Genomic DNA, 27273 nt, shown 5'->3' with positions numbered 1-27273 from the left:
CATGGAGGGCTGTGCGGCCCCCCAAAGAAATGCCACCCCACACCATGACTGACCCACCGCCAAACCGGTCATGCTGGAGGATGTTGCAGGCAGCAGAACGTTCTCCACAGCGTCTCCACTGTCACATGTGCTCAGTGTGAACCTGCTTTCATCTGTGAAGAGCACAGGGCGCTAGTGGCGAATTTGCCAATCTTGGTGCTGTAAGCACAACCCCACCTGTGAACGTCGGGCCATCATACCACCCTCATGGAGTCTGTTTCTGACCGTTTGAGCAGACATGCACATTTGTGGCCTGCTGGAGGTCATTTTGCAGGGCTCTGGCAGTGCTCCTCGCACAAAGGCGGAGGTAGCGGTCCTGCTGCTGGGTTGTTGCCCTCCTACGGCCTCCTCCACGTCTCCTGATGTACTGGCCTGTCTCCTGGTAGCGCCTCCATGCTCTGGACACTACGCTGACAGACACAGCAAACCTTCTTGCCACAGCTCGCATTGATGTGCCATCCTGGATGAGCTGCACTACCTGAGTCACTTGTGTGGGCTGTAGACTCAGTCTCATGCTACCACTAGAGTGAAAGCACCGCCAGCATTCAAAAGTGGCCAAAACATCAGCCAGAAAGCATAGGAACTGAGAAGTGGTCACCACCTGCAGAACCACTCCTTTATTGGGAGTGTCTTGCTAATTGCCTATAATTTCCACCTGTTGTCTATTCCATTTGCACAACAGCATGTGAAATTTATTGTCAATCAGTGTTGCTTCCTAAGTGGACAGTTTGATTTCACAGAAGTATGATTGACTTGGAGTTACATTGTGTTGTTTAAGTGTTCCCTTTATTTTTTTGAGCAGTATATACACACACACGTGTGTGTATATGTATATACAGACGTGTGTTTGTTTATATATAATATATATACGCACACACGTGTGTGTGTGTATATACAGACGTGTGTGTGTGTATATATAATATATATACAGACGTGCGTGTGTGTGTATATGGATACATATATACACATATATAATAGATATTGAATCAATCAAAAACCAACATTTCAACATCTTTATTAAGCCAAGTATATCATAAATAAAAAAAAGTGCTTAGAAAAAAATAAACAGGTTTAGAATTTTTTTTATACAACTATGTACAGACAAAGTTCGCTTTGTGTCAAGGTAACAGAACAATGTTCATTCAATACGCAGTGAAATAAACAGTCCTACGGCAACACACTGCATTTATTCAGTACTCTGGGGCAGAGACCCTTCCAAACCCAAAACATGTAGATTGTGTCCTTTGTTGCATGCACTGCCAGCTCAGTGCCCTAAAAAGGGGTTGCACAGCATGAGTTGGAAACCAAGAGCAAGTTACAATATCCATACTAGCATACCACTTAGAATGAAACACTCTATTGGCCATGCATTCTACGTGGTTTACTACAGTCAGTGCTTGACTTGGGCCAGAACAAACAGAAAAAGAGTCCCAATACCTCAAGCACTGGCTGAAGTAGTTATTGTAAGAGAGCCCAAACATTTTATTCTCTTGTTTATGTCATGGTGAGCCACTGAGGTAATATACCTGTGAGAGACAGGGGAGAGGATTGGTCACTGTTAGGTAAGTAGAAGAGGAACACACAGAAAGGTAAAGGACGACAATTTGAGCATAGGCTACGACCAGGTATTGTACTGTAAGCTTCATGCCCGTTTAAAATTAGTGGGTGTTCACTACCGAATATAAACCAGGTTAATATTTGACATCACCACATTTTTTCTCATTAGCATTTTGATTATACATGTATATGAATATACATGAATACATATACAAATTGGGTTGTAAAATTATAGTTGACTTATCAAAGCAGTTTTTATCACCTCAAACCAGATTACATTCCCCAGTATTAAAGTCTGGATAATCAAGAACAAAACGGCACAAAAACAATAGTGGAAAAAAAGTATACCTGGCAGACTAAAAACATCTTTCATTATTTCTTTCTAGAGGGGTGCAACAAGGTATGTTTTCACAGAAATTAAATTCTAATTTCAAGTACAGGGGAGAAATTAGTGGAGAACCAGTTTAAAAGGTAGACTCAGCGATATGACGGAGTTGCAGAAAGTAAACAGCATAGTGGGTCAATTTCCAACTAAGAGCGTTGAAGCGCGAGGCTCAGCGTCTCCGCTGTTTTTGTGCCCTGGCTACCACGCTGTAATAGCGTGAATCTATCCCGTACGCACATACTGTGTGTGTTGACTTTGTGAAATCGAAGTCTTGCATCTCAATATCTGCAGTGGTGATCGTAGCAACGTCACTTCGCTGAGTCTACCTTTATTAAAACCATAAGTGAAAGTATCCTTTAGGGTAGTTGAACAGCACCTTCATATAAGTACAACAAAAGGAACAACAACCTGAACCTGCTCATAAGAGTCTCTGGCCATGTCCTAAATGTCACCCCATTCCCTATTGGCCCTGTTCTAAAGTAGTGCACTATGTATGGAACAGGGTGTCATTTGGGACACATTCTGTTATAATGGTCTCCATAATATCAACATGGGCAATTAAAATATAGCTGCTCTAAAATGTATACTGGAGGTGGCTAGGGTCAAAGTAAAAAAAAAAAAACACAACAGGCTTTTTAAATTTTAAGTACAGCAATGCTCACGCTTATGGCCATTGAAAATAAGGTGCAAAAATAGTTTTCTCCTCAACTCGAGTGTAGCCTTGTACTGTCATAGCTACAGTACAATAACATGGAATTCCTCTTAAAACAGAGTAATCTGAATGATGACAAACTGAAATGAAGTACATAATCAACCCCATCTCTGGTCTAAGTGATAAGCACCACAACTGTGGAATATTTACCTTCATTTTCAGCAGAGGCCATTGGCAACTGATTCAAGAACGTAGACAAACCAAGCGAGTGGCCCATGAGATGGTGTAATGTCACCAGTGGCTTAAAGTACTGAGGTCTGAATCAACTGGGTTTCTTTGCAGGCCTAGAATAGATGTCTGTAGCGGTACACCATCGAATTTAGGAAAACCTACTCTGGGATATGTCCACCAGTCCGTCTTTAAATTAAACTATCTACGGAGGGTTCCGAATCGGAGGGTGCGATTCGTCAGTACTTATCGGTAACGCCACCCTTATGACCACGTCATTGCGTCTCCCAGTCTCCCTTGAAGAATTCAAGTACTCCAACATGGTGTCTGTTTGCTAGGTTGATCTTCTAGTTGAGGAAGCGGCGGCAGCGCCTGGCGGTACAGTTGCAGTGCAGCTTGCTGCTGTCGTCCTCGATGGGGAACTTGTAGTCGTAGGTGAGCTCCTCGCCGCGGTAGATCTTACGCAGGGCGAAGATGACGATGTGCTTGTGGCTGTCGACGAGGATGACACGCGAGTAGCAGTTGGGCTCGCACGAGTGGTTGATGAAACGGGCGGCGTTGCCGTGCATGGTGGCGTCAACCACATCAAAGTCATCAATGCGGAACATGTAACAGCCGATGCCCTGACAAGGAGATGAGAGGGTTTTAGAAGACAAAGATGAGAGAGTACTTTATTAATCCGCCAAAGGGGACATTTTTTGTGCTAGCTATAAAAACAACAAATACACAACCGAGACACTAAAATCCACACATCATGAATGCAAGTGCTCAGATTAAAATGTATCATCGCAAATGTTAAAATATATTTAGTTAGTGAATGAAATGAGATAGCTGTATTTTCTGAAATTAAATGTATTGCTGTATTTTCCTTTGTATTCAACCTAAACATCCGCAGCACAACCAGTTTCTGTAAACTGCTTTAAGGCATTTTTATTAACTCCGGTGATTTTGTTGACCAACCTTGCTGTCATAGTATTTCTCTCTCTTGTCTGTGAGAACCGCACGGATGACATTGCCTGCGTACTCGATCACCATCTCCCCTGCCTCAATGTTCCTCTTGCAGAACAGACCACGTCCGTGAATTTCAGACCTAGGATAAGGAAAATATATAATTTTTTAAACAGTGAAAGAGAAAAAAAAGTGAAGTATTTTTCCCCCAACAAAACAAAGTAATCATAATAATATTAGAACTTTTAAAAATGTAGTTTCTTAGTGACCTGTAAACCCCCACTGCTTCCTTGGAGGTCTTCTCCAGGTGTCTGAAGCGCATGGCCATGGGAAGCTCTGTGCTGGTGGCTCGTCTATGAGATGGGAACATGGAGAATACTGTAGGTTAGAACTTACAAATAGAACATACAAATACAATTAAATTACAGCGTGAACTCAATGGTAATTGTGGAGTTGTCTAACCTGGTGGATTTCAGTAGGACGTCATCGTCCTCCTCCTCACATGGCGTCGACATGAGGTCAGGCAGCTGTCTGTGTTGAGACGCCAAGAAGTTGAACATGTCGAAGGTTGACTTCCTGTGAGGGGACAGAGGCAGAGAGGGAGTTAGTCATAACTACAGTAATGCAATGTTCTAAATGTAGGGGATGTAGAATTCAGGTTACAAAATAGAAATTCAGATTGAATTACATAAGCTTAAAAATGAGAATCACCTCTACATTCCAATAAGAGATAAAGTTATGGAATGGCCCAGACATCAAAATGCCTATTTTAACCACAGACATCAGTGCTTGGTTCTTACCGCGTGTAGACCTCAGCGCGGGCGCAACCGCTGGGGTTGATGGGCAGCTCGTCGTCAGGGGTGTCGGAGTGGTGGAAGCGGAAGCGGTGTTGTTTACAGCTGGCGGCACCCTGCAGCTGCTCCAGTAGGAAGATGACAGCGTCGTGGAGCAGGCCCAGAACCCGCGCCCCGATCACCCCGCCCAGGGGTAACGCCTTCAGATGGAACCCTGCTCGGGCCTCCAGGACGCCATCGATCACCGCTCGCCACGCCACTGAGGGAGCGAGAGTAGAGAAAAAAAGGTGGATATGAATAACAAAATAAAATGCTATACTACATAGGGTCGGTTTACTGGACACACATTAAGCCTAGTCCTGGACTTAAAAGCCAGTTCAACAGATTCTGCATAGAAAATGCTTTTGCATACAAATAGGAATAGCTACAGTGGCTTGCGAAAGTATATAACCCCCTTGGCATTTTTCCTATTTTGTTGCCTTACAACCTGGAATTAAAATATATTTTTGCGGGGTTTGCATCATTTGATTTACACAACATGCCTACCACTTTGAAGATGCAACATTTTTGGGGGGGTGAAATAAGACAAACTGAACTTATGTGCATAACTATTCACCCCCCCCAATATTATGTAGAGCCACCTTTTGCAGCAATTACAGCTGCAAGTCTCAAATCTCTGGAAGACAAACAGGTTTCCCTCAAGAATTTCCTTGTATTTTGCACCATCCATCATTTCTTCAAATCTGACCAGTTTCCCAGTCCCTGCCAATGAAAAACATCCCCACAGCATGATGCTGCCACCACCATGCTTCATCAGGGTTATGAGAGGTGTTGTGTTTGCGCCAGACATTTTCCTTGATGGTCAAAAATCTCAATTTGAGTCTCATCTGACCACAGTACCTTCTTCCATATGTTTGAGGAGTCTTCCACATGCCTTCTGCGGAACACCAAACGTGTTTGCTTATTTTTTTACTTTGGTCTCCTGTTGCCCCTCTGATTAATGCCTCTGATTTAATGCCCTTCCTGCCCGGCCCATGAGTTTTGGTGGGCGGCCCTCTCTTGGCAGGTTTGTTGTGGTGCCATATTCTTCAAATTTTTTATAACGATTTAATGGTGTTCTGTGGGATGTTCAAAGTTTTGGATATTTTTTTGAACCCAACCCTGATCTGTACTTCTCCACAACTTTGTCCCTGACCTGTTTGGAGAGCTCCTTGGTCTTCATGGTGCCCCTTGCTTAGTGGTGTTGCAGACTCTGGGGCCTTTCAGAGCAGGTGTATATATACACTGAGATCATGTGACACTTAAAGTCCACCTGTGTGCAATTAACTAATTAGGTGATTTCTGAAGGTAATTGGATGCACCAGATCTTATTTAAGGGCGTCATAGCAAAGGGATATGCACGCACCACTTTTCCGTAATTTTTTTTTAATTTCACCAATTTGGACTATTTTGTGTATATCCATTACATTTAATCCAAATAAAAATCTATTTAAATTACAGGTTGTAATGCAAAATAGTTACTTTTGCAAGGCACTGTATAGCTTAAACTAAACAGCTACTGTTTCTGTAGTTGGGCTGAGATTCTTACCCTCTATGCTGTCTGCCTGTACATGGAAGCCGTCGTCACTGGTGATCTCAAAACGCAGGTGGGGCTGGTTCCTGTGGACAAACCTGGTCTTGTCCTGTTTAGGTGGCGACGTGTCCTCGTCAGAGCTGAAACCTGAGAGGTTTGAAGTGTGTTAAGACAGGAAGGTTACATAAAAATAAAAAATAAAATCATAAATGAGAAATATTTATTAACAGAATAAATTTAAAATATTGGCTTTGGGTGTTTTTTGTTTGTTTTAAGAGTAAAACCACTCAATGCTGAATGTATACAATGTTGCCCACCTGAGTAGGGGCCCCAGTCAGAGAGATCTCCATGGCGGGCACTGACCCAGACGTGGGTTTTCCCATGGATGTTACTGTTACTCTGAGTGGTGCTGCGGTTGGGCTGACATGCCATCTGAGGTATGGGAGGTGGTCTATAAGACAGGACACACAGACATGGTGTTATATTAAGAGTTTAGATATCCCTATTCTACTGAAGGCTTCAAAGGGAAGACCCCCATGAAAAGGACAAAAATGATTGGGATCTTATTGGCATTGGGCCAACCATATACACAATTGCAAATACCACTCAATTGGGCAGCTGTTGATCAAAAATATATTGCAAGTGGAACATGTCAAATGCCAAGTGTTATAAACCAAAAATCCAAAAGGTGGTTTAGTGCCACCTGAAAGTCAGGTCTCAAGAGTGAAATCTTCAAAATGTAAGGGAATACCCCCCTGATTTGGACAAAAACAAATGGCGGAATATTGGCATTGGACAAACCATATACACGATGGCCAATACCACCCAATTTGGCGTTGATTCATGCAAAGTATATTGCAAATGCCATATGGCAATTGCCAATTGTAACACTTCAAAATTCCAATAGGGGGCGTGTGCGTTCCACCGGGGCATTTCATATTGCAAATGGCACCCAAATCAACATCCAAAAGCCAAATTTTGAAAAAAGAAATAATAAAAAAAAAAAACTTAAAACCCCTTAAAAAAGTGCTTTCTGGACCTTTTTTCGAAATTCTTTCGAGTTTTTTGTCAATTACACATGTGTAAGAACTGTATGAGTATACTTTTGTCATCATATATATATTTTTTTTAAGTACATGCGCATAAGGCATATGTTTTGTCCATTTGCAATATGATTTCATAGGAAGTCAAAAGTCAAAAGTCAAAAATGTCAAAATTTGGTAAAAAACTTCATACATCCTTAAAAAAGTGCTTTCTGGACCTTTTTTCAAAATTCTTTCGATTTTTGTGTCAATAACACATGTATAAGAACTTTATCAACATACTTTAGTCATACTTTATTATCATATTTTTTTTACTTGTGCATAAGGCATATGTTTTCTCCATTTGCAATATGATGTCATAGGAAGTCAAAAGTCAAAGTCAAAAGTAACGATTTTCCTCCGTGCAACTGATGATCTAAAATGTGCAACAAAAATGTTTTGATTTTTTTTGTTTATGTTTCCTTACTTTTTCAAAGTCACTGTGCATTTGCAATATGTTTTAATGGGCAGGTACCATCACGAATTTGTCATGCTCAAATTTCAAACTTTACTTTGCTCAAACTATACCTTTGTCAACTTGTATTACATATTTATTTTTGTTTTACTTGTGCATAAGGCATATGTTTTCTCCATTTGCAATATGATGTCATAGGAAGTCAAAAGTCAAAGTCAAAAGTAACGATTTTCCTCCGTGCAACTGATGATCTAAAATGTGCAACAAAAATGTTTTGATTTTTTTTGTTTATGTTTCCTTACTTTTTCAAAGTCACTGTGCATTTGCAATATGTTTTAATGGGCAGGTACCATCACGAATTTGTCATGCTCAAATTTCAAACTTTACTTTGCTCAAACTATACCTTTGTCAACTTGTATTACATATTTCTTTTTGTTTTACTTGTGCATAAGGCATATGTTTTCTCCATTTGCAATATGATGTCATAGGAAGTCAAAAGTCAAAGTCAAAAGTAAATATTTTCCTCCGTGCACCTGGTAATCTGAAATGTGCACCTGGTGACCTGAAATGTGCACCTGGTGATCTAAAATATGCAACTGGTAACCCAAAAAAAAAAATTTGGGATGTTTTTTTGTTTATGTTTCCTTACTTTTTCAAAGTCACTGTGCATTTGCAATATGTTTTAATGGGCAGGTACCATCACGAATTTGTCATGCTCAAAATTCAAGCTTGTGATCTAAAATATGCAGCTGGTTACCCAACATTTTTTGGGATGTTTTTTTGTTTATGTTTCCTTACTTTTTCAAAGTCACTGTGCATTTGCAATATGTTTCAATGGGCAGGTACCATCACGAATTTGTCATGCTCAAAATTTTTTAGATGTATTTTTTTTTGTTTCCTTACTTTTTAAAAGTCACTGTGCATTTGCAATATGTTTTAATGGGCAGGTACCATCACGAATTTGTTTATGTTTCCTAACTTTTTCAAAGTCACTGTGCATTTGCAATATGTTTTAATGGGCAGGTACCATCACGAATTTGTCATGCTCAAAATTCAAGCTTGTGATCTAAAATATGCAGCTGGTTACCCAAAAATTTTTTGGATGTTTTTTTGTTTATGTTTCCTTACTTTTTCAAAGTCACTGTGCATTTGCAATATGTTTCAATGGGCAGGTACCATCACGAATTTGTCATGCTCAAAATTTTTTAGATGTATTTTTTTTTGTTTCTTACTTTTTCAAAGTCACTGTGCATTTGCAATATGTTTTAATGGGCAGGTACCATCACGAATTTGTCATGCTCAAAATTCAAGCTTTACTTTGCTCAAACTATACCTTTGTCATCTTGTGATCTAAAATATGCAACTGGTTACCCAAAAAATTTGTTGATGTTTTTTTGTTTATGTTTCCTTACTTTTTCAAAGTCACTGTGCATTTGCAATATGTTTTAATGGGCAGGTACCATCACGAATTTGTCATGCTCAAAATTCAAGCTTGTGATCTAAAATATGCAGCTGGTTACCCAAATTTTTTTTGGATGTTTTTTTGTTTATGTTTCCTTACTTTTTCAAAGTCACTGTGCATTTGCAATATGTTTCAATGGGCAGGTACCATCACGAATTTGTCATGCTCAAAATTCAAGCTTTACTTTGCTCAAACTATACCTTTGTCATCTTGTGATCTCAAATATGCAACTGGTTACCTAAAACATTTGTTGATGTTTTTTTGTTTATGTTTCCTTACTTTTTCAAAGTCACTGTGCATTTGCAATATGTTTCAATGGGCAGGTACCATCACGAATTTGTCATGCTCAAACATTTTTAGATGTATTTTTTTTTGTTTCTTACTTTTTCAAAGTCACTGTGCATTTGCAATATGTTTCAATGGGCAGGTACCATCACGAATTTGTCATAATCAAAATTTTTTAGATGTATTTTTTTTTGTTTCTTACTTTTTCAAAGTCATTGTGCATTTGCAATATGTTTTAAAGGGCAGGTACCATCACGAATTTGTCATGCTCAAAATTCAAGCTTTACTTTGCTCAAACTATACCTTTGTCATCTTGTGATCTAAAATATGCAACTGGTTACCTAAAACATTTGTTGATGTTTTTTTGTTTATGTTTCCTTACTTTTTCAAAGTCACTGTGCATTTGCAATATGTTTCAATGGGCAGGTACCATCACGAATTTGTCATGCTCAAAATTTTTTAGATGTATTTTTTTTTGTTTCTTACTTTTTCAAAGTCACTGTGCATTTGCAATATGTTTTAATGGGCAGGTACCATCACGAATTTGTCATGCTATAAAAATCCTGCAGGAATGTGAAATTGACTGGCCCGATGAACTCGGGATGGCTTTGCAGTGATTCTGGGTCATCTCAATCGCTCGTTTGGGTTGATTTCAGAATGTCGCTTTTGGTGATGGTACCTCACTGTTTAAACATATTGCAAATGTACAAGAGTCAAGTGGACAAGAGTCCATCAGTCAATTAGATATCATTCTGACCACCAAACTGATACAAACTGACACCAAACCCACTTTTTCCAACTCGTTTAGTAGCCAACTATTACATACTTCAGAGCTGGCCCAAAATTCACAACGCCTTCGGTTCAAACCATAAAAAAACCATAAAACACGTAGTTACGTTCTAGTTGCGGGTCCATTTCTTATGTTATGTGTTGGCCTAGCTGAGGCGACCCCGAATCCCAAGTTTCGGCTCGATAGGTCATTTGGTGTCCGAGAAAAACCCTAATTGGTGCTGAAAATCCACTATTTTCCATGACTTGCTACGGGGTCCTTGAATGAGCTATCGGACAGAAACGTGGGGTCTGTCTATATGGGCCGAGACGTTCGCAATGCACCTAGTCTTGCGACTCTGGGACATTTCTAAATGTCGTCATTTTCGTGATGCAAAAATGAATTGAAGTTATTTCAAATGTACGAGGCTGTTTCTCGGTCCGAGAACCTTCTAGAGCCACGTAACTCACCACACACCATCTACGGGAGGTCTAGAACAGGTTTCTAAAGTTTCGGAACTCTAGGTCCGACGGTTCTTTTTTAGCTCCAACAAAGCTAACTACTGGAGCCACTGTCTGTCTCTACGCACCCCAATACGTCCCTCCTTCCAAGTTGTGTTTTAGTGTGATTTTTTTTTCCTTTGAATTTTTTTGGGAAAAATGACTGATTTACAGTTCATGGGGGTTGCCTAATCACACATATGAAGTTTTGGAAAGATCAGACTTTTTTAACCCTTCGAAACAGCCCCTGAGACACCAATTATGGCATTTCCGGTTGGCACAGGAAGTTATAAATCAACACATATCCTCATTGGGGTATGCTGTTACAGAATCCTGAGTTTTAACTCCTTACGTTAAGAATTGACTGATCTACACAGGGTTGAATGCACTATGTCTATCAAACTGCATGCAGTGTATGGGTAAACACTTTTAGGGGCATTTTAACCACTTCCGGTTGGTCCAGGAAGCTTAGAATCGACACAGGTAGACCTCATAGTGGCCTGATGGACTGGTACCGAAGACAGGTTCATACGGCATTCATAACCCACATAGGCCTCAGGTTGAAATTAGGGGTGCAGGCAATGTATTCCTATGGGGAGAGATGACACTGTAATCTGTGAGATCAAAAAACACTGTTTTACTGTTAAGGGTTAATGCCACACGGTCAAGGTTAGGCTTGTTCAGATCGGGAGGACCTTAGGAACATTCATGTGGTGGAATTTTTCTTCTCACTCTAACGGTTCTCTCACTGTCACCCAAAAGCAAATGACATTGTGGTGCAGGCTTCATTTTGGGCCTACTATTCTAATGCTCGCTGCGCCTAGACCGAGCGAGCTACGGTCAAGCGGGATATCTCGCTGAACTCGGTACGGCCTAGGGATTATGGTAATGCCATTTCCTGCTCTCTGTGTCTTTAAGCACCGCACTTTATCACTCCATCCTTCCTGTGTGTGTGTGAGGGAGCTTTTCTTTGACATCTGTTGGGATTAATGACTGATTTACAGTTCAGAAGGGTTACCTAGTCTCACACATAAAGTTTTGGAGAGATGTGACTTTTTTAACCCTTCGAAACAGAGAGTGTGACCCAATTAAAGGCACTTCCGGTTGGCACAGGAAGCTATAAGTAAACACATGTCTTGATTTACATAGCCACTTACAGAATCCCGAGTTTTAAGTCTTTACGTTAAGAATTGACTGATCTACACAGGGTTGAATGCACTATGTCTATCAAACTGCAGGCAGTGTATGGGTAAACACTTTTAGGGGCATTTTAACCACTTCCGGTTGCTCCAGGAAGCTTAGATTCGACACAGGTAGACCTCATAGTGGCCTGATGGACTGGTACCGAAGACAGGTTCATACGGCATTCATAACCCATATAGGCTTCAGGTTGAATTTTGTGGTGCAGGCAATGTATTCCTATGGGGAGAGATGACACTGTAATCTGTGAGATCAAAAAACCCTGTTTTACTGTGAAGGGTTAATGCCACACGGTCAAGGTTAGGCTTGTTCAGATCGGGAGGACCTTAGGAACATTCATGTGGTGGAATTGTGCTTCTCACCCTAACGGTTCTCTCACTGCCCCCCAAAATCAAATGACATTGTGGTGCAGGCTTCATTTTGGGCCTTCTTTTTTTCAAGTTTGCTGCACTCAGAACGAGCTACGGTCAAGCGGGGCGTCTCCTTGAACTCAGCACAGTCTGGAGACTATGGTGATGCCATTTTTTGTGTTGATTTCAGAATGCCATTTTGGTGATGGTCCCTCTCCGTTTAAACATATTGCAAATGTACAAAAGTCAACTAGCAAGTCAGTGTCCATCAGTCAATTAGATGTCATTATGACACCAAATGGATATCAATTGACACCAAACCCACTTTTTCCTACTCATTTAGTAGCCAACTATCACATATGTCAGAGCAGTCCCATAATTCACAGCGCCTTCAGTTGAAAACATAATAAAAAGGTAAAACACATAGTTACGTTCTAGCTGCGGGTCCAGTTCGGACATTATGTGAAGTCCTATGTGAGGCGACCCCGAATCCCGAGTTTCGACTCGATAGGTCATTTGGTGTCCGAGAAAAACCCTAATTGGTGCTGAAAATCCACTATTTTCCATGACTTGCTACGGGGTCCTTGAATGAGCTATCGGACAGAAACGTTGGGGTCTGTCTATATGGGCCGAGAAGTTCGCAATGCACCTAGTCTTGCGACTCTGGGACATTTCTAAATGTCGTCATTTTCGTGATGCAAAAATGAATTGAAGTTATTTCAAATGTACGAGGCTGTTTCTCGGTCCGAGAACCGTCTAGAGCCACGTAACTCGCCACGCACCATGGCCCGGAGGTCTAGAACAGGTTTCTAAAGTTTCGGCCTTCTATTCTAATGGTTGCTGCGCCTAGACCGAGCGAGCTACGGTCAAGCGGGATAGCTCGTTGAACTCAGCACAGTCTGGAGACTATGGTGATGCCATTTTTTGTGTTGATTTCAGAATGCCATTTTGGTGATGGTCCCTCTCTGTTTAAACATATTGCAAATGTACAAAAGTCAACTAGCAAGTCAGTGTCCATCAGTCAATTAGATGTCATTATGACACCAAACCCACTTTTTCCTACTCATTTAGATGCCAACTATCATATATGTCAGAGCAGTCCCATAATTCACAGCGCCTCTAGTTGAAAACATAATAAAAAGGTAAAACACATAGTTACGTTCTAGCTGCGGGTCCAGTTCGGACATTATGTGAAGTCCTATGTGAGGCGACCCCGAATCCCGAGTTTCGGCTCGATAGGTCATTTGGTGTCCGAGAAAAACACTAATTGGTGCTGAAAATCCACTTATTTCCATGCCTTGCTACGGGGTCCTTGAACGAGCTATCGGACAGAAACGTTGGGGTCCGTCTCTATGGGCCGAGCCGGTTTCAACGCACCTAGCCTTGCGTCTCTGAGACTTTTCTAAACGTCGTCATTTTCGTGATGCAAAAATGAATTGAAGTTATTGCAAATGTACGAGGCTGTTTCTCGGTCCGAGAACCGTCTAGAGCCACGTAACTCGCCACGCACCATGGCCCGGAGGTCTAGAACAGGTTTCTAAAGTTTCGGAACTCTAGGTCCGACCGTTCTTTTTTAGCTCCAACAAAGCTAACTATTGCAGCCACTGTCTGTCTCTACGCACCCCAATACGTCCCTCCATCCAAGTTGTGTTTTAGGGCAATTTTTTTTTCCTTAGATTTTTTTGGGGAAAAATGACTGATTTACAGTTCATGGGGGTTGCCTAATCACATATATGAAGTTTTGGACAGATCTGAATTTTTTAACCCTTCGAAACAGCCCCTGAGACACCAATTATGGCACTTCCGGTTGGCACAGAAAGTTATAAATCAACACATATTATCATTGGGGTATGCTGTTACAGAATCCTGAGTTTTAAGTCCTTACGTTAAGAATTGACTGATCTACACAGGGTTGAATGCACTATGTCTATCAAACTGCATGCAGTGTATGGGTAAACACTTTTAGGGGCATTTTAACCACTTCCGGTTGGTCCAGGAAGCTTAGAATCGACACAGGTAGACCTCATAGTGGCCTGATGGACTGGTACCGAAGACAGGTTCATACGGCATTCATAACCCACATAGGCCTCAGGTTGAAATTAGGGGTGCAGGCAATGTATTCCTATGGGGAGAGATGACACTGTAATCTGTGAGATCAAAAAACACTGTTTTACTGTTAAGGGTTAATGCCACACGGTCAAGGTTAGGCTTGTTCAGATCGGGAGGACCTTAGGAACATTCATGTGGTGGAATTTTTCTTCTCACTCTAACGGTTCTCTCACTGTCACCCAAAAGCAAATGACATTGTGGTGCAGGCTTCATTTTGGGCCTACTATTCTAATGCTCGCTGCGCCTAGACCGAGCGAGCTACGGTCAAGCGGGATATCTCGCTGAACTCGGTACGGCCTAGGGATTATGGTAATGCCATTTCCTGCTCTCTGTGTCTTTAAGCACCGCACTTTATCACTCCATCCTTCCTGTGTGTGTGTGAGGGAGCTTTTCTTTGACATCTGTTGGGATTAATGACTGATTTACAGTTCAGAAGGGTTACCTAGTCTCACACATAAAGTTTTGGAGAGATGTGACTTTTTTAACCCTTCGAAACAGAGAGTGTGACCCAATTAAAGGCACTTCCGGTTGGCACAGGAAGCTATAAGTAAACACATGTCTTGATTTACATAGCCACTTACAGAATCCCGAGTTTTAAGTCTTTACGTTAAGAATTGACTGATCTACACAGGGTTGAATGCACTATGTCTATCAAACTGCAGGCAGTGTATGGGTAAACACTTTTAGGGGCATTTTAACCACTTCCGGTTGCTCCAGGAAGCTTAGATTCGACACAGGTAGACCTCATAGTGGCCTGATGGACTGGTACCGAAGACAGGTTCATACGGCATTCATAACCCATATAGGCTTCAGGTTGAATTTTGTGGTGCAGGCAATGTATTCCTATGGGGAGAGATGACACTGTAATCTGTGAGATCAAAAAACCCTGTTTTACTGTGAAGGGTTAATGCCACACGGTCAAGGTTAGGCTTGTTCAGATCGGGAGGACCTTAGGAACATTCATGTGGTGGAATTGTGCTTCTCACCCTAACGGTTCTCTCACTGCCCCCCAAAATCAAATGACATTGTGGTGCAGGCTTCATTTTGGGCCTTCTTTTTTTCAAGTTTGCTGCACTCAGAACGAGCTACGGTCAAGCGGGGCGTCTCCTTGAACTCAGCACAGTCTGGAGACTATGGTGATGCCATTTTTTGTGTTGATTTCAGAATGCCATTTTGGTGATGGTCCCTCTCCGTTTAAACATATTGCAAATGTACAAAAGTCAACTAGCAAGTCAGTGTCCATCAGTCAATTAGATGTCATTATGACACCAAATGGATATCAATTGACACCAAACCCACTTTTTCCTACTCATTTAGTAGCCAACTATCACATATGTCAGAGCAGTCCCATAATTCACAGCGCCTTCAGTTGAAAACATAATAAAAAGGTAAAACACATAGTTACGTTCTAGCTGCGGGTCCAGTTCGGACATTATGTGAAGTCCTATGTGAGGCGACCCCGAATCCCGAGTTTCGACTCGATAGGTCATTTGGTGTCCGAGAAAAACCCTAATTGGTGCTGAAAATCCACTATTTTCCATGACTTGCTACGGGGTCCTTGAATGAGCTATCGGACAGAAACGTTGGGGTCTGTCTATATGGGCCGAGAAGTTCGCAATGCACCTAGTCTTGCGACTCTGGGACATTTCTAAATGTCGTCATTTTCGTGATGCAAAAATGAATTGAAGTTATTTCAAATGTACGAGGCTGTTTCTCGGTCCGAGAACCGTCTAGAGCCACGTAACTCGCCACGCACCATGGCCCGGAGGTCTAGAACAGGTTTCTAAAGTTTCGGCCTTCTATTCTAATGGTTGCTGCGCCTAGACCGAGCGAGCTACGGTCAAGCGGGATAGCTCGTTGAACTCAGCACAGTCTGGAGACTATGGTGATGCCATTTTTTGTGTTGATTTCAGAATGCCATTTTGGTGATGGTCCCTCTCTGTTTAAACATATTGCAAATGTACAAAAGTCAACTAGCAAGTCAGTGTCCATCAGTCAATTAGATGTCATTATGACACCAAACCCACTTTTTCCTACTCATTTAGATGCCAACTATCATATATGTCAGAGCAGTCCCATAATTCACAGCGCCTCTAGTTGAAAACATAATAAAAAGGTAAAACACATAGTTACGTTCTAGCTGCGGGTCCAGTTCGGACATTATGTGAAGTCCTATGTGAGGCGACCCCGAATCCCGAGTTTCGGCTCGATAGGTCATTTGGTGTCCGAGAAAAACACTAATTGGTGCTGAAAATCCACTTATTTCCATGCCTTGCTACGGGGTCCTTGAACGAGCTATCGGACAGAAACGTTGGGGTCCGTCTCTATGGGCCGAGCCGGTTTCAACGCACCTAGCCTTGCGTCTCTGAGACTTTTCTAAACGTCGTCATTTTCGTGATGCAAAAATGAATTGAAGTTATTGCAAATGTACGAGGCTGTTTCTCGGTCCGAGAACCGTCTAGAGCCACGTAACTCGCCACGCACCATGGCCCGGAGGTCTAGAACAGGTTTCTAAAGTTTCGGAACTCTAGGTCCGACCGTTCTTTTTTAGCTCCAACAAAGCTAACTATTGCAGCCACTGTCTGTCTCTACGCACCCCAATACGTCCCTCCATCCAAGTTGTGTTTTAGGGCAATTTTTTTTTCCTTAGATTTTTTGGGGGAAAAATGACTGATTTACAGTTCATGGGGGTTGCCTAATCACATATATGAAGTTTTGGACAGATCTGAATTTTTTAACCCTTCGAAACAGCCCCTGAGACACCAATTATGGCACTTCCGGTTGGCACAGAAAGTTATAAATCAACACATATTATCATTGGGGTATGCTGTTACAGAATCCTGAGTTTTAAGTCCTTACGTTAAGAATTGACTGATCTACACAGGGTTGAATGCACTATGTCTATCAAACTGCATGCAGTGTATGGGTAAACACTTTTAGGGGCATTTTAACCACTTCCGGTTGGTCCAGGAAGCTTAGAATCGACACAGGTAGACCTCATAGTGGCCTGATGGACTGGTACCGAAGACAGGTTCATACGGCATTCATAACCCACATAGGCCTCAGGTTGAAATTAGGGGTGCAGGCAATGTATTCCTATGGGGAGAGATGACACTGTAATCTGTGAGATCAAAAAACACTGTTTTACTGTTAAGGGTTAATGCCACACGGTCAAGGTTAGGCTTGTTCAGATCGGGAGGACCTTAGGAACATTCATGTGGTGGAATTTTTCTTCTCACCCTAACGGTTCTCTCACTGTCACTCAAAAGCAAATGACATTGTGGGGCAGGCTTCATTTTGGGCCTACTATTCTAAATGGTCGGTTATTGTGTTATTTCAGAAAATCATAGAAAATCACAGAAATGTCGCAGAGCTCCGCAGCACACTTTAAAAAGATTCGTATGAACACCCTGCAACTGGATCTGTAACCGTTGAAAAAAAAAAACGCCTATTTGTGACCAACACCAATTTGTCATTGTTCCGTTTCTCTTAAATGACGATAGATAAATGGCTGGTTCTTTTTTTATTGACACCGGAGGCTCCTTGGCTTTGACCTGAAGTGGAAAAATAATTTCTCTACTTCCATTTTAAGCCTTTAATCCCAGAAAAATGGCCGTAACTCAAAAACCGTCGAGGCCTAGACGCCATCCCGTTCAGGGCCAACTGCCCCTTGAGCCAAACCTACGCTCGCCAAGTTTCGGCTTCGAAATATTTTCAGTTTTTGAGATAAGGCCCCGTCGCGATTCGTGATGTTTTGCCAAATTGCCATATGATTCCGTATGCCATCTGGTGGGAGTGTCCGGGACGGCGGAAAAACGGTCCGAAACTTGTTTTTTTTTTTTTACGGAAACCGAACGTCCGACAAAGTTCATTCGATGACTTCCCGGTAGGTCCGGCCCTACCGCACGTCCCGACGCCGACCGCGAATTTTACAAACGATTTTGGACGTCCGGTAAGGGACCGTACATTTGCAATATGGACTTTCTCACTGATCATACACGAAATGCCGAAATGTTCCCTTAAGGTATGTTAAAACCTTGTAAAAAGTGTTTCAATTTTGGTCAATTATACATATATAGGAACCATATGGACATTTTTCCTATTTTATGCAAGTTGTCATAAGGCCTATGTTTTGTCCATTTGCCATATATGATCATAGGAAGTCGGGTTCTGAACCCAAAAGTCACAGAACCATGTCCAAATGGCATATATAGGTATTGAAAGTAATACATCAGGATGTTATGTCCATTTGCCATATATGATCATAGGAAGTTGGCTTCCGAACCCAAAAGTCAGTGAACCGTGTACAAATGGCATATATAATGTCGAGATGGCCTATATACTGACCAAATGATATATCACTATGTTAAGCCTTGAATCAACCTAGAAGGTATATTTGTCATGTTTGATCATAGGAAGTCAGAATTTCTCGTTGGTGTTGATTCAACATCCTTATGGATATACATTGACAATGGACACTGTCAACTTGCAGAAGAGCATGTTCACACTGGCAATGTATTATATGCATTGGATGCTGTCCATTAGCAATACATTAAAATGGGAATTTACCATCATGAATTGAACATGCTCTAATATATTGCTGAAATGCCCAATTGTCTGGTTCGCTGAACTCGGGATGGCCTAGCAGTGATAGTGGTTCCTCTCCATCGCTCGTTGGTGTTGATGTCATCCTGTCCATTTGGTGATGGTAAATCCCTAATTAAATGTATTGGAAATGTACACTGTCCATTAGCAATACATTACAATGGGCATTTACCATCACAAATTAGATATGCTCTAATATATTGCTGAAATGACCAAATGACTGGCTCGTTGAACTCGGGTGGCCTAGCAATGATAGTGGTTCCTCTCCATCGCTCGTTGGTGTTGATTTCAGCCTGTCCATTTGATGATGGTAAATCACTGTTTAAACTTATTGGAAATAGACACTGCCCCTATGACCCAAATGTAAGGCACTTCCGGTTGTCACAGGAAGCTGAGAGTAAACATATCCTCATTGTGACACCCGTATACAGAATCCTGAGTGTCAAGTCTTTACCTTTTGCGTGTAGGGGGAAGTATTTTCGTTTTTGGCTAAAAAACGTAACCATTTGAAACTGCCTATTTCTCAGCCCCAGAAACTAGAATATGCATATAATTGTCAGATTAGGATAGAAAACATTCTAAAGTTTCCAAAACTGTAAAAATATTGTCTGAGTATAACAGAACTGATATTGCAGGCAAAAACCAGAGGAAAATCCAATCAGGAAGTGCCTCTTATTTTGAAACCTCTCTATTCCTATGCATGCCTATCCTCCATTTAAAGGGATATCAACCAGATTCCCTTTTCTATGGCTTCCCTAAGGTGTCAGTCTTTAGACATAGTTTCAGGCTTTTATTTTGAAAAATGAGCGAGAAAGATTACATTGCGTAAGTGGATAGGTGGGGGCTCTCAGAGTGAGTTTTGCGCAACAGAGTAAAGCGGCCATTGTTTCTCCCGGTCCTATTGAAAAACCTACACTCCCGGTTGATATATTATCGAATATATATTTTAAAAACAACCTGAGGATTGATTATAAAAAAACGTTTGACATGTTTCTGTGGACATCATGGATATTATTTGGAATTTTTGTCTGCGTTGTCGTGACCGCTCTTTCCTGTGTATTTCTGAATGCGACAAACAAACGGAGGTATTTTGGATATAAAATAATCTTTATGGAACAAAAGTAACATTTGTTGTGTAACTGGGAGTCTCGTGAGTGAAAACATCCGAGGATCATCAAAGGTAAACAACTAATTTGACTGCTTTTCTGATTTTCGTGACCAAGCTACCTGATGCTAAGTGTACTTACTGTTTTGTCATGCGATCGATAAACTTACACAAACGCTTGGATTGCTTTCGCTGTAAAGCATAATTTCAAAATCTGAGACGACAGGTGGATTAACAAAAGGCTAAACTGTGTTTTGCAATATTGCACTTGTGATTTCATGAATATTAATATTTTTTGTAATATTATTTGACTGGGGCGCTATGCTATTCAGCGGTTGCTGATGACAATTGTCCCGCTTAAGGGATGGGTAGCGTCAAGAAGTTAAGAACCGACTGATTTACAGAGGGTCGAATGCAGTGTTTTTCACTAACTGCAGGGAGTGAAATCAAAATCAATACAGGTAATCCTTAGAGTGGCCTGATGGGTTGTCATTGAAGACAGTTTGCTATGGCAACCATAATCCACATGGGCATCAGGTTGAAGTTAGGGCAGCAGGCAATGTATTGCTATGGGAAGAGATATCAGATCAACTGTTGGAAGAAATACTCAGTGTTTTCACTGTTAAGGGTTAATTCCACATGGTCAAGGTTTGCACAGATTGGGAGGACCATAGGAACATTCCTGTGGTTGAATTGCACTTCCAGCATCAACGGTTCTGCCGCTGTAACTCAAAAGCACCTCAAATTTAGGTCAGACTTCATTTTAGGCATACTTTTTTTGCACGGTCACTGAGGTCAGACCGAGTGAGCTACGGTCAAGTGGAGCACCTTGTTGAACTCGACATGGTTCAACGATGGTGGTGCCATATGTTTCCCTTTCTGTGATGGTTTAAGCCTGCTCATTTGTTAATAAAATGCATACTTCCCCTTTAGGATGTGAAGGGGACTATTCAATCTTTTCATGTTGATATCTGTAGAGGTACAGGTGACCCTGCACACGTGGCATAGAAATTTAGAAAATTGCCTGCAAGATGCAGAGTTAGAGAATAACCTGTAAACCCATGTTATCCTTAGGGAGAAACTTGGATGTGTCAAACTACATGAACCGGCGAGCGCAGCTATAATAACTCTGGCTTATCCACCTGATGACCCCAGTCGAAAACAGCATCTGTGTGATCCAGAGGCCGTAATGTCAAAAGCATGTCAATATAACTACTAGTCAGGCTTCATTTCGGGCCTACTATTTGCACGGTCGCTGCGGTCAGACCGAGCGACCTATGGTCAAGTGGGGCACCTCGAACTCGGCACGGCCTAGAGACTAAGGTGATGCCATTTACCAACACTTTAGTGTTGATTTCAGCCTGTCCATTTGGTGATGGTTCATAACTGTTTAAACTTATTGGAAATGGACAAAAGTCAGCCATCCATCAGTCAATAAGATATCATACTGACACCAAACTGATACATACCGACACCAAACCCACGTTGTCCAACTCGTTTAGAATCCAACTATCGCATATTTCAGATCCGTACCAAAATTCACAGCGCCTTCTGTTAAAACCATTAAAAAAAAAAACCACGTAGTTACGTTCTAGCTGCGGGTCCAGTTCTTACATGATGTGTAGGCCTAGCTCAGGCGACCCTGAATCCCGAGTTTCGTCTTGATAGGTCATTCGGAGTCTGAACAGTGACCTTAATTAGTGCTGAAAATGCATTGCTACGGTGTCCCTGAAAGAGCTATCAGACAGAAACCTGTAGGGTCTGTCTCTATGGGCCGAGGCGGTTTCGATGTACCTAATCTTGTGATTCTGGGACTTTTGAAATGTTGTCATTTTCGCAATGTTAAATTAATTGAAGATATTGCAAATGGACAAGGCTGTTTCTCGGCCTGAGAACCTTCTAGAGCCACAACTCACCATGCACTACCGACTTAAGCTCTAGAACAGGTTTATAAAGTTGCAGAGCTTTAGGTCTGATGGTTCTAAGATGGTTGGAACGCCAGTAACTATTACAGGCTCTGTGTGTCTAAGCGCCACACTGTGCCACTCCATCTTGGCTGTGTGTGTGTGAGTACAGAAAGTCACATAAATCACATAGAGCTCCGATACTTACCTTAACACGCCTCAAATGGATCTAGAACTACATTTAAAAAATAATTTAAACACGTTTTAGCATCCTGAAATGGACGTTGTATGATAAACAATGATAGATAAATGTCTGGTTGTATTTTTCCTTACGCCGTTTATGTACTTTGACGTGAAGCGGACAAATTAGCACTGTATTACCATTTTCGACCTTTAGTCCCACAAAATGTGCATTAAGGGCCTGTCCATTTTCCCTATGAAAATCCTCATCAATCAAAAGGAAGCTGCCACATGCGTCCCTTAAGTAGGAAAGGGGTGTTCATCTGGGTTAAGTCATTCCAAAAAAGAAAATGTGAAGGAGGACTGACTGAAGTCAAAAGGAATTCATTTAAAAAATGTAAAAAAAACACACAGTGCATTCGGAAAGTATTCAGACCCCTTAACATTTTACACATTTTGTTACTTTACAGCCTTATTCTAAAATTTATTAAATAAATACAAATCTCAGCAATCGACACACAATACCCTCTAACAACAAAGCAAAAACAGGCTTATAGATATCTTCGCAAATTTCTTACAAATAAATATCACATTTACATAAGAATTCAGACCATTTATTCAGTACTTTGTTGAAGCACCTTTGGCAGCGATTACAGCCTTGAGTCTTCTTGGGTATGAAGCTACAATCCTTAACTCCTGTAGAAGTTAAGGATGATCAATGGAAAAAGGATGCACCTGAGCTCAATTTCCAATGTCATAGCAAAGTGTCTGAATACTTATGTAAATAAGGTATCCGTTTTTTAAAATGTTTAATACATTTGTTACAACAACAAAAACTTTTCGCTTTGTCATTATGGGGTAGTGTGTGTAGATTGATGAAACATATTTTTATTTAATCCATTTTAGTATAAGGCTGTAACGTAACAAAATGTGGGAAAAAAGTGGTCTGAATACTTTCCGGAATGCACTGTATGTATGGAGCCCCTTATGGGTTATGGTGGAGAGAAAAAAACAGCCAGGCTAATCAGTTCCTTCAGTTTTTTCATTAGTTTCCTCAATATAAAAAGTAGATCACTCAATTGTATTAATCCATTGCTTGAATTTGTTCCCTCAATCATGTTGGGGCAGCGTAGCCTAGTGGTTAGAGCGTTGGACTAGTAACCAAAAGGTTGCAAGATCAAATCCCCGAGCTGACTAGTTACATATCTGTCGTTCTGCCCCTGAACAAGGCAGTTAACCCACAGTTCCTAGGCCATCATTCAAAATAAGAATTTGTTCTTAACGGACTTGCCTAGTCAAATAAAATAAAGACTAAAATAGTCCTCAGAATCGGCATTCTCTGCAACCATTTCCCAGAATTTCAGAAGCATGCTGCTGTGTATGTGCGACTGCGCTGCAAGGCATCTTGCTCGCTATAGCTGTATAGTGACTTAGCCAACCATGCACAGATTGATGGTTTAAAGAGGCTCTGGCTCTATGTTCATAACAAAAACTGACCGCTATTCGCTTTGTTGCGATGACAGTACGGTCACCTGCATATTAGCTAATTACCATGCTAGGATGGTAACGAACTCCCCTGGAGTATAGAAAGGCTATAGATCAAGGAGCTGAGCCAGAAATAATTCCTGCCTAGCTCTGGGATGAGAGTGCTTCATTGCACCTGTTAACACTGAAGCCTCTTGGAAACTATGCACACTACATTTGCATTGCCTTTCTGCCTCCGATGAGTCACATGCACAATTGTTAAGTCAAAAACACATCCAGGCGCTTGGCTGGTGCCATGTTTTAGTGGATGTATAGACCAAACTGCAGGAAGCCGGTAAAACACAGGGTCGAAGGGATGAGAGGCACTCAAAATGGACAACTGTTCATGTTGTCCAAGTGTATGAATAGGAGTTTGCACAAAGTGTATTTGGTTTGCATTATAAACATGCATCATTCAATTAGGACTCCTGGCTTTTTAGGCTGTTGAAATTACTTAGCCCAATTAAGGGATTTTAATTGCTATATTTGCCCTTATAGGCATATGAAAACACAAACTAAGCTATTGAATGGTCACTGATCATCACCATTTGTAGCATGCAGAGGACAATACAGTGCCACTGACACGGCCCGCTACCAAAACCTGCGGACTTTCCTTAACTGCAGCTAACGTGAGTAAAACATTTAAACGTGTAAACCCTCGCAAGGCTGCAGGCCCAGACGGCACCCCCAGCCACGTCCTCAGAGCATGCGCAGACCAGCTGGCTGGTGTGTTTACGGACATATTCAATCAATCCTTATCCCAATCTGCTGTTCCCACATGCTTCAAGAGGGCCACCATTGTTCCTGTTCCCAAAAAAGCTAAGGTAACTGAGCTAAACGACTACCGCCCCGTAGCACTCACTTCCGTCATAATGAAGTGCTTTGAGAGACTAGTCAAGGACCATAACACCTCCACCCTACCTGACACCCAAGACCCACTCCAATTTGCTTACCACCCCAATCGCAACCACACTGCATTCTGCCCTAACCCTTCTGGACAAGAGGAATACCTACCTATGTAAGAAAGCTGTTCATCGACTACAGCTCAGCATTTAACACCATAGCACCCTCCAAACTCGAGACCTTTGGTCTCGACCCCGCCCTGTGCAACTGGGTCCTGGACTTCCTGACGGGCCGCCCCCCAGGTGGTGAGGGTAGGTAACAACATCTCCACCCCGCTGATCCTCAACACTGGGGCCCCACAAGGGTGCGTGCTCAGCCCTCTCCTGTACTTCCTGTTCACCCACGACTGCGTGGCCATGCACGCCTCTGTTAAGGGAATTTTTATCAATAATGACTAATTATGTATACATTTCAATCAGGACTGACTAATCAGAATACTATTATATTACTGTATATGTATGAATATAACGTGTGTAAATATAATCAAGAATTAGAACAATGACTGTCTGTTCCTTGGTAGAAATAAATGAACTTATAGCCAGACTGGCTAGAATGCTTATCTACACAGGCAGACCTGGGCTCTGTTCATAAATTATCTTAATAGGGAGAGACGCTGGTGAGAAAGCTTGAGAACCATACAGCCATTGTACTGGAGCGGAGATGACACGGGCTAGTACTAAAACTAATGACGTCATATTCAGTTTATAACCTGGGGTAAAATGTATAATGGGCAGTACTCTCGAGAATAAACGCTGCTGGTTGACTTTTAAGACTGGTCTCTGTCCATTTTATACAAATAAGAGTCATACAAATTATTTTGAATTGACAGAGTGTTTAATTTTAATTGGGTATTAAAACAGAGGAATATAATTCCTGTAACAGCCTCCAACTCAAATCATCAAGTTTGCGGACGACACTAGTGGTAGGCTTGCTTACCAACAACAACGAGACGGCCTACAGGGAGTGTGGTGTCAGGAAAATAACCTCACACCCAACGTCAACAAAACAAAGGAGATGATTGTGGACTTCAGGAAAGAGCAGAGGGAGCACCCTCCTATCCGCATCGACGGGACAGTAGTGGAGAGGGTAGTAAGTGTTAAGTTCCTCGGTGTACACATCACAGACAAACTGAATTGGTCCACCCACACAGACAGCGTTGTGAAGAAGGCGCTGAAGGAGGCTGAAGAAATGTGGCTTGTCACCAAAAGTACTCACAAACTTCTACAGATGCACAATCGAGAGCATCCTGTCGGGCTGTATCACCGCCTGGTACGGCAACTGCTCCGCCCACAATCGTAAGCCTCTCCAGAGGGTAGTGAGGTCTGCACAACGCATCACCGGGGGCAAAATACCTGCCCTCCAGGACACCTACACCACCCGATGTCACAGGAAGGCCATAAAGATCATCAAGGACAACAACCACCCGAGCCACTGCCTGTTCACCCCGCTATCATCCAGAAGACGAGGTCAGTACAGGTGCATCAAAGCAGGGACCGAGAGACTGAAAACCAGCTTCTATCTCAAGGCCATCAGACTGTTAAACAGCCATCACTAACATTGAGTGTCTGCTGCCAACATACTGACTCAACTCCAGCCACTTTAATAATGGAAATTGATGTAAAAAATGTATCACTAGCCACTTTAAACAATGCCTCTTAATATAATGTTAACATACCCTACATTACTCATCTCATATGTATATGTATATACTGTACTCTATATCATCTACTGCATCTTTATGTAATACATGTATCACTAGCCACTTTAAACTATGCCACTTTGTTTACAGACCCTACATTATTCATCTCATATGTATATACTGTACTCGGTACCATCTACTGCATCTTGCCTATGGCGTTCTGTACCATCACTCATTCATATATCTTTATGTACATATTCTTTATCCCTTTACACTTGTGTGTATAAGGTAGTAGTTTTGGAATTGTTAGGTTAGACTACTCGTTGGTTATTACTGCATTGTAGGAACGAGAAGCACAAGCATTTCACTACACTCGCATTAACGTCTGCTAACCATATGTATGTGACAAATAAAATTTGATTTGATTTAATTAACTAAATAGACTTACAATAAGGCTGCAATATGTTATCGGCCAAGTGGGAATGGGACCGGGTAGGCCTACATAAGGAGAATGACATTCTTGTAAGCCAAGAGATCTGCAGGGGAGATCCGAGGGAACTAATACGATTGAGGGAACTACTTTTTCTAGTCAGGGAACAATTTTTTATACGAGGGAATTACTTTAAATATTTGAGGGAATGTTTGAAAAAAAAGAAAAAAGGGAATGGATTAGCCTTTGTTCCAATTTTTCACCACCATGACCCCTAAAGGGCTCCGTACTTATGCATTCTAAAATATCAACAACAACAAAAAAATGTACCTTGCAGTGCGCATTTCTGGCATCCATCTTGCTATGGTCATGTTTGAGAAGAAACTAACCTGATCTTCTCAGGTTCTGTTGGTAGGATGACCTTGGGCTCAACTTTCTCCTGGTCCAGATCCAGCACATCTTTCATTGTTGGGGCTTTAGTTCTAACGCCACAATTTCTGTATGAGAAAAATAGTGACTTAGTCTTTCAAATCAATCAATCTCTTTATTATCCCAATTGGAAAATGTGCAGTGCAGTCAAAGTTACAACATTAAAAGTAAAATAAAAAATGTAATAATTCCATCATCTCATGTTG

The 27273-nt window shown here is 41.6% G+C and overlaps 1 protein-coding gene across 1 annotated transcript in view; it reads right to left on the bottom strand.

The window, feature by feature from the left end:
- Positions 1 to 1038: 1038 nt before the first annotated feature.
- The window catches only part of LOC110487656 (histone-lysine N-methyltransferase 2B), a 95338-nt gene continuing 69103 nt past the window's right edge, over positions 1039 to 27273 (bottom strand). Inside the window, exons 30-37 of the mRNA XM_036971712.2 lie at positions 27028 to 27135; positions 6494 to 6627; positions 6192 to 6323; positions 4610 to 4862; positions 4272 to 4385; positions 4079 to 4162; positions 3822 to 3951; positions 1039 to 3484 (exon numbers count right to left, since the gene is read on the bottom strand). Coding sequence (XP_036827607.2) covers positions 3209 to 3484; positions 3822 to 3951; positions 4079 to 4162; positions 4272 to 4385; positions 4610 to 4862; positions 6192 to 6323; positions 6494 to 6627; positions 27028 to 27135 — 1231 coding nt within the window. The 3' untranslated portion in view covers positions 1039 to 3208. The remainder of the gene's footprint in view (positions 3485 to 3821; positions 3952 to 4078; positions 4163 to 4271; positions 4386 to 4609; positions 4863 to 6191; positions 6324 to 6493; positions 6628 to 27027; positions 27136 to 27273) is intronic.

This window comes from Oncorhynchus mykiss, chromosome 30 (genome assembly GCF_057628025.1).
Source record: "Oncorhynchus mykiss isolate SJ-2025 chromosome 30, ASM5762802v1, whole genome shotgun sequence".
Classification (NCBI taxonomy): Eukaryota; Metazoa; Chordata; class Actinopteri; order Salmoniformes; family Salmonidae; genus Oncorhynchus; species Oncorhynchus mykiss.
Note: the sequence above shows the minus strand (reverse complement) of the source record. Positions and strands in the feature narration are given on the sequence as shown.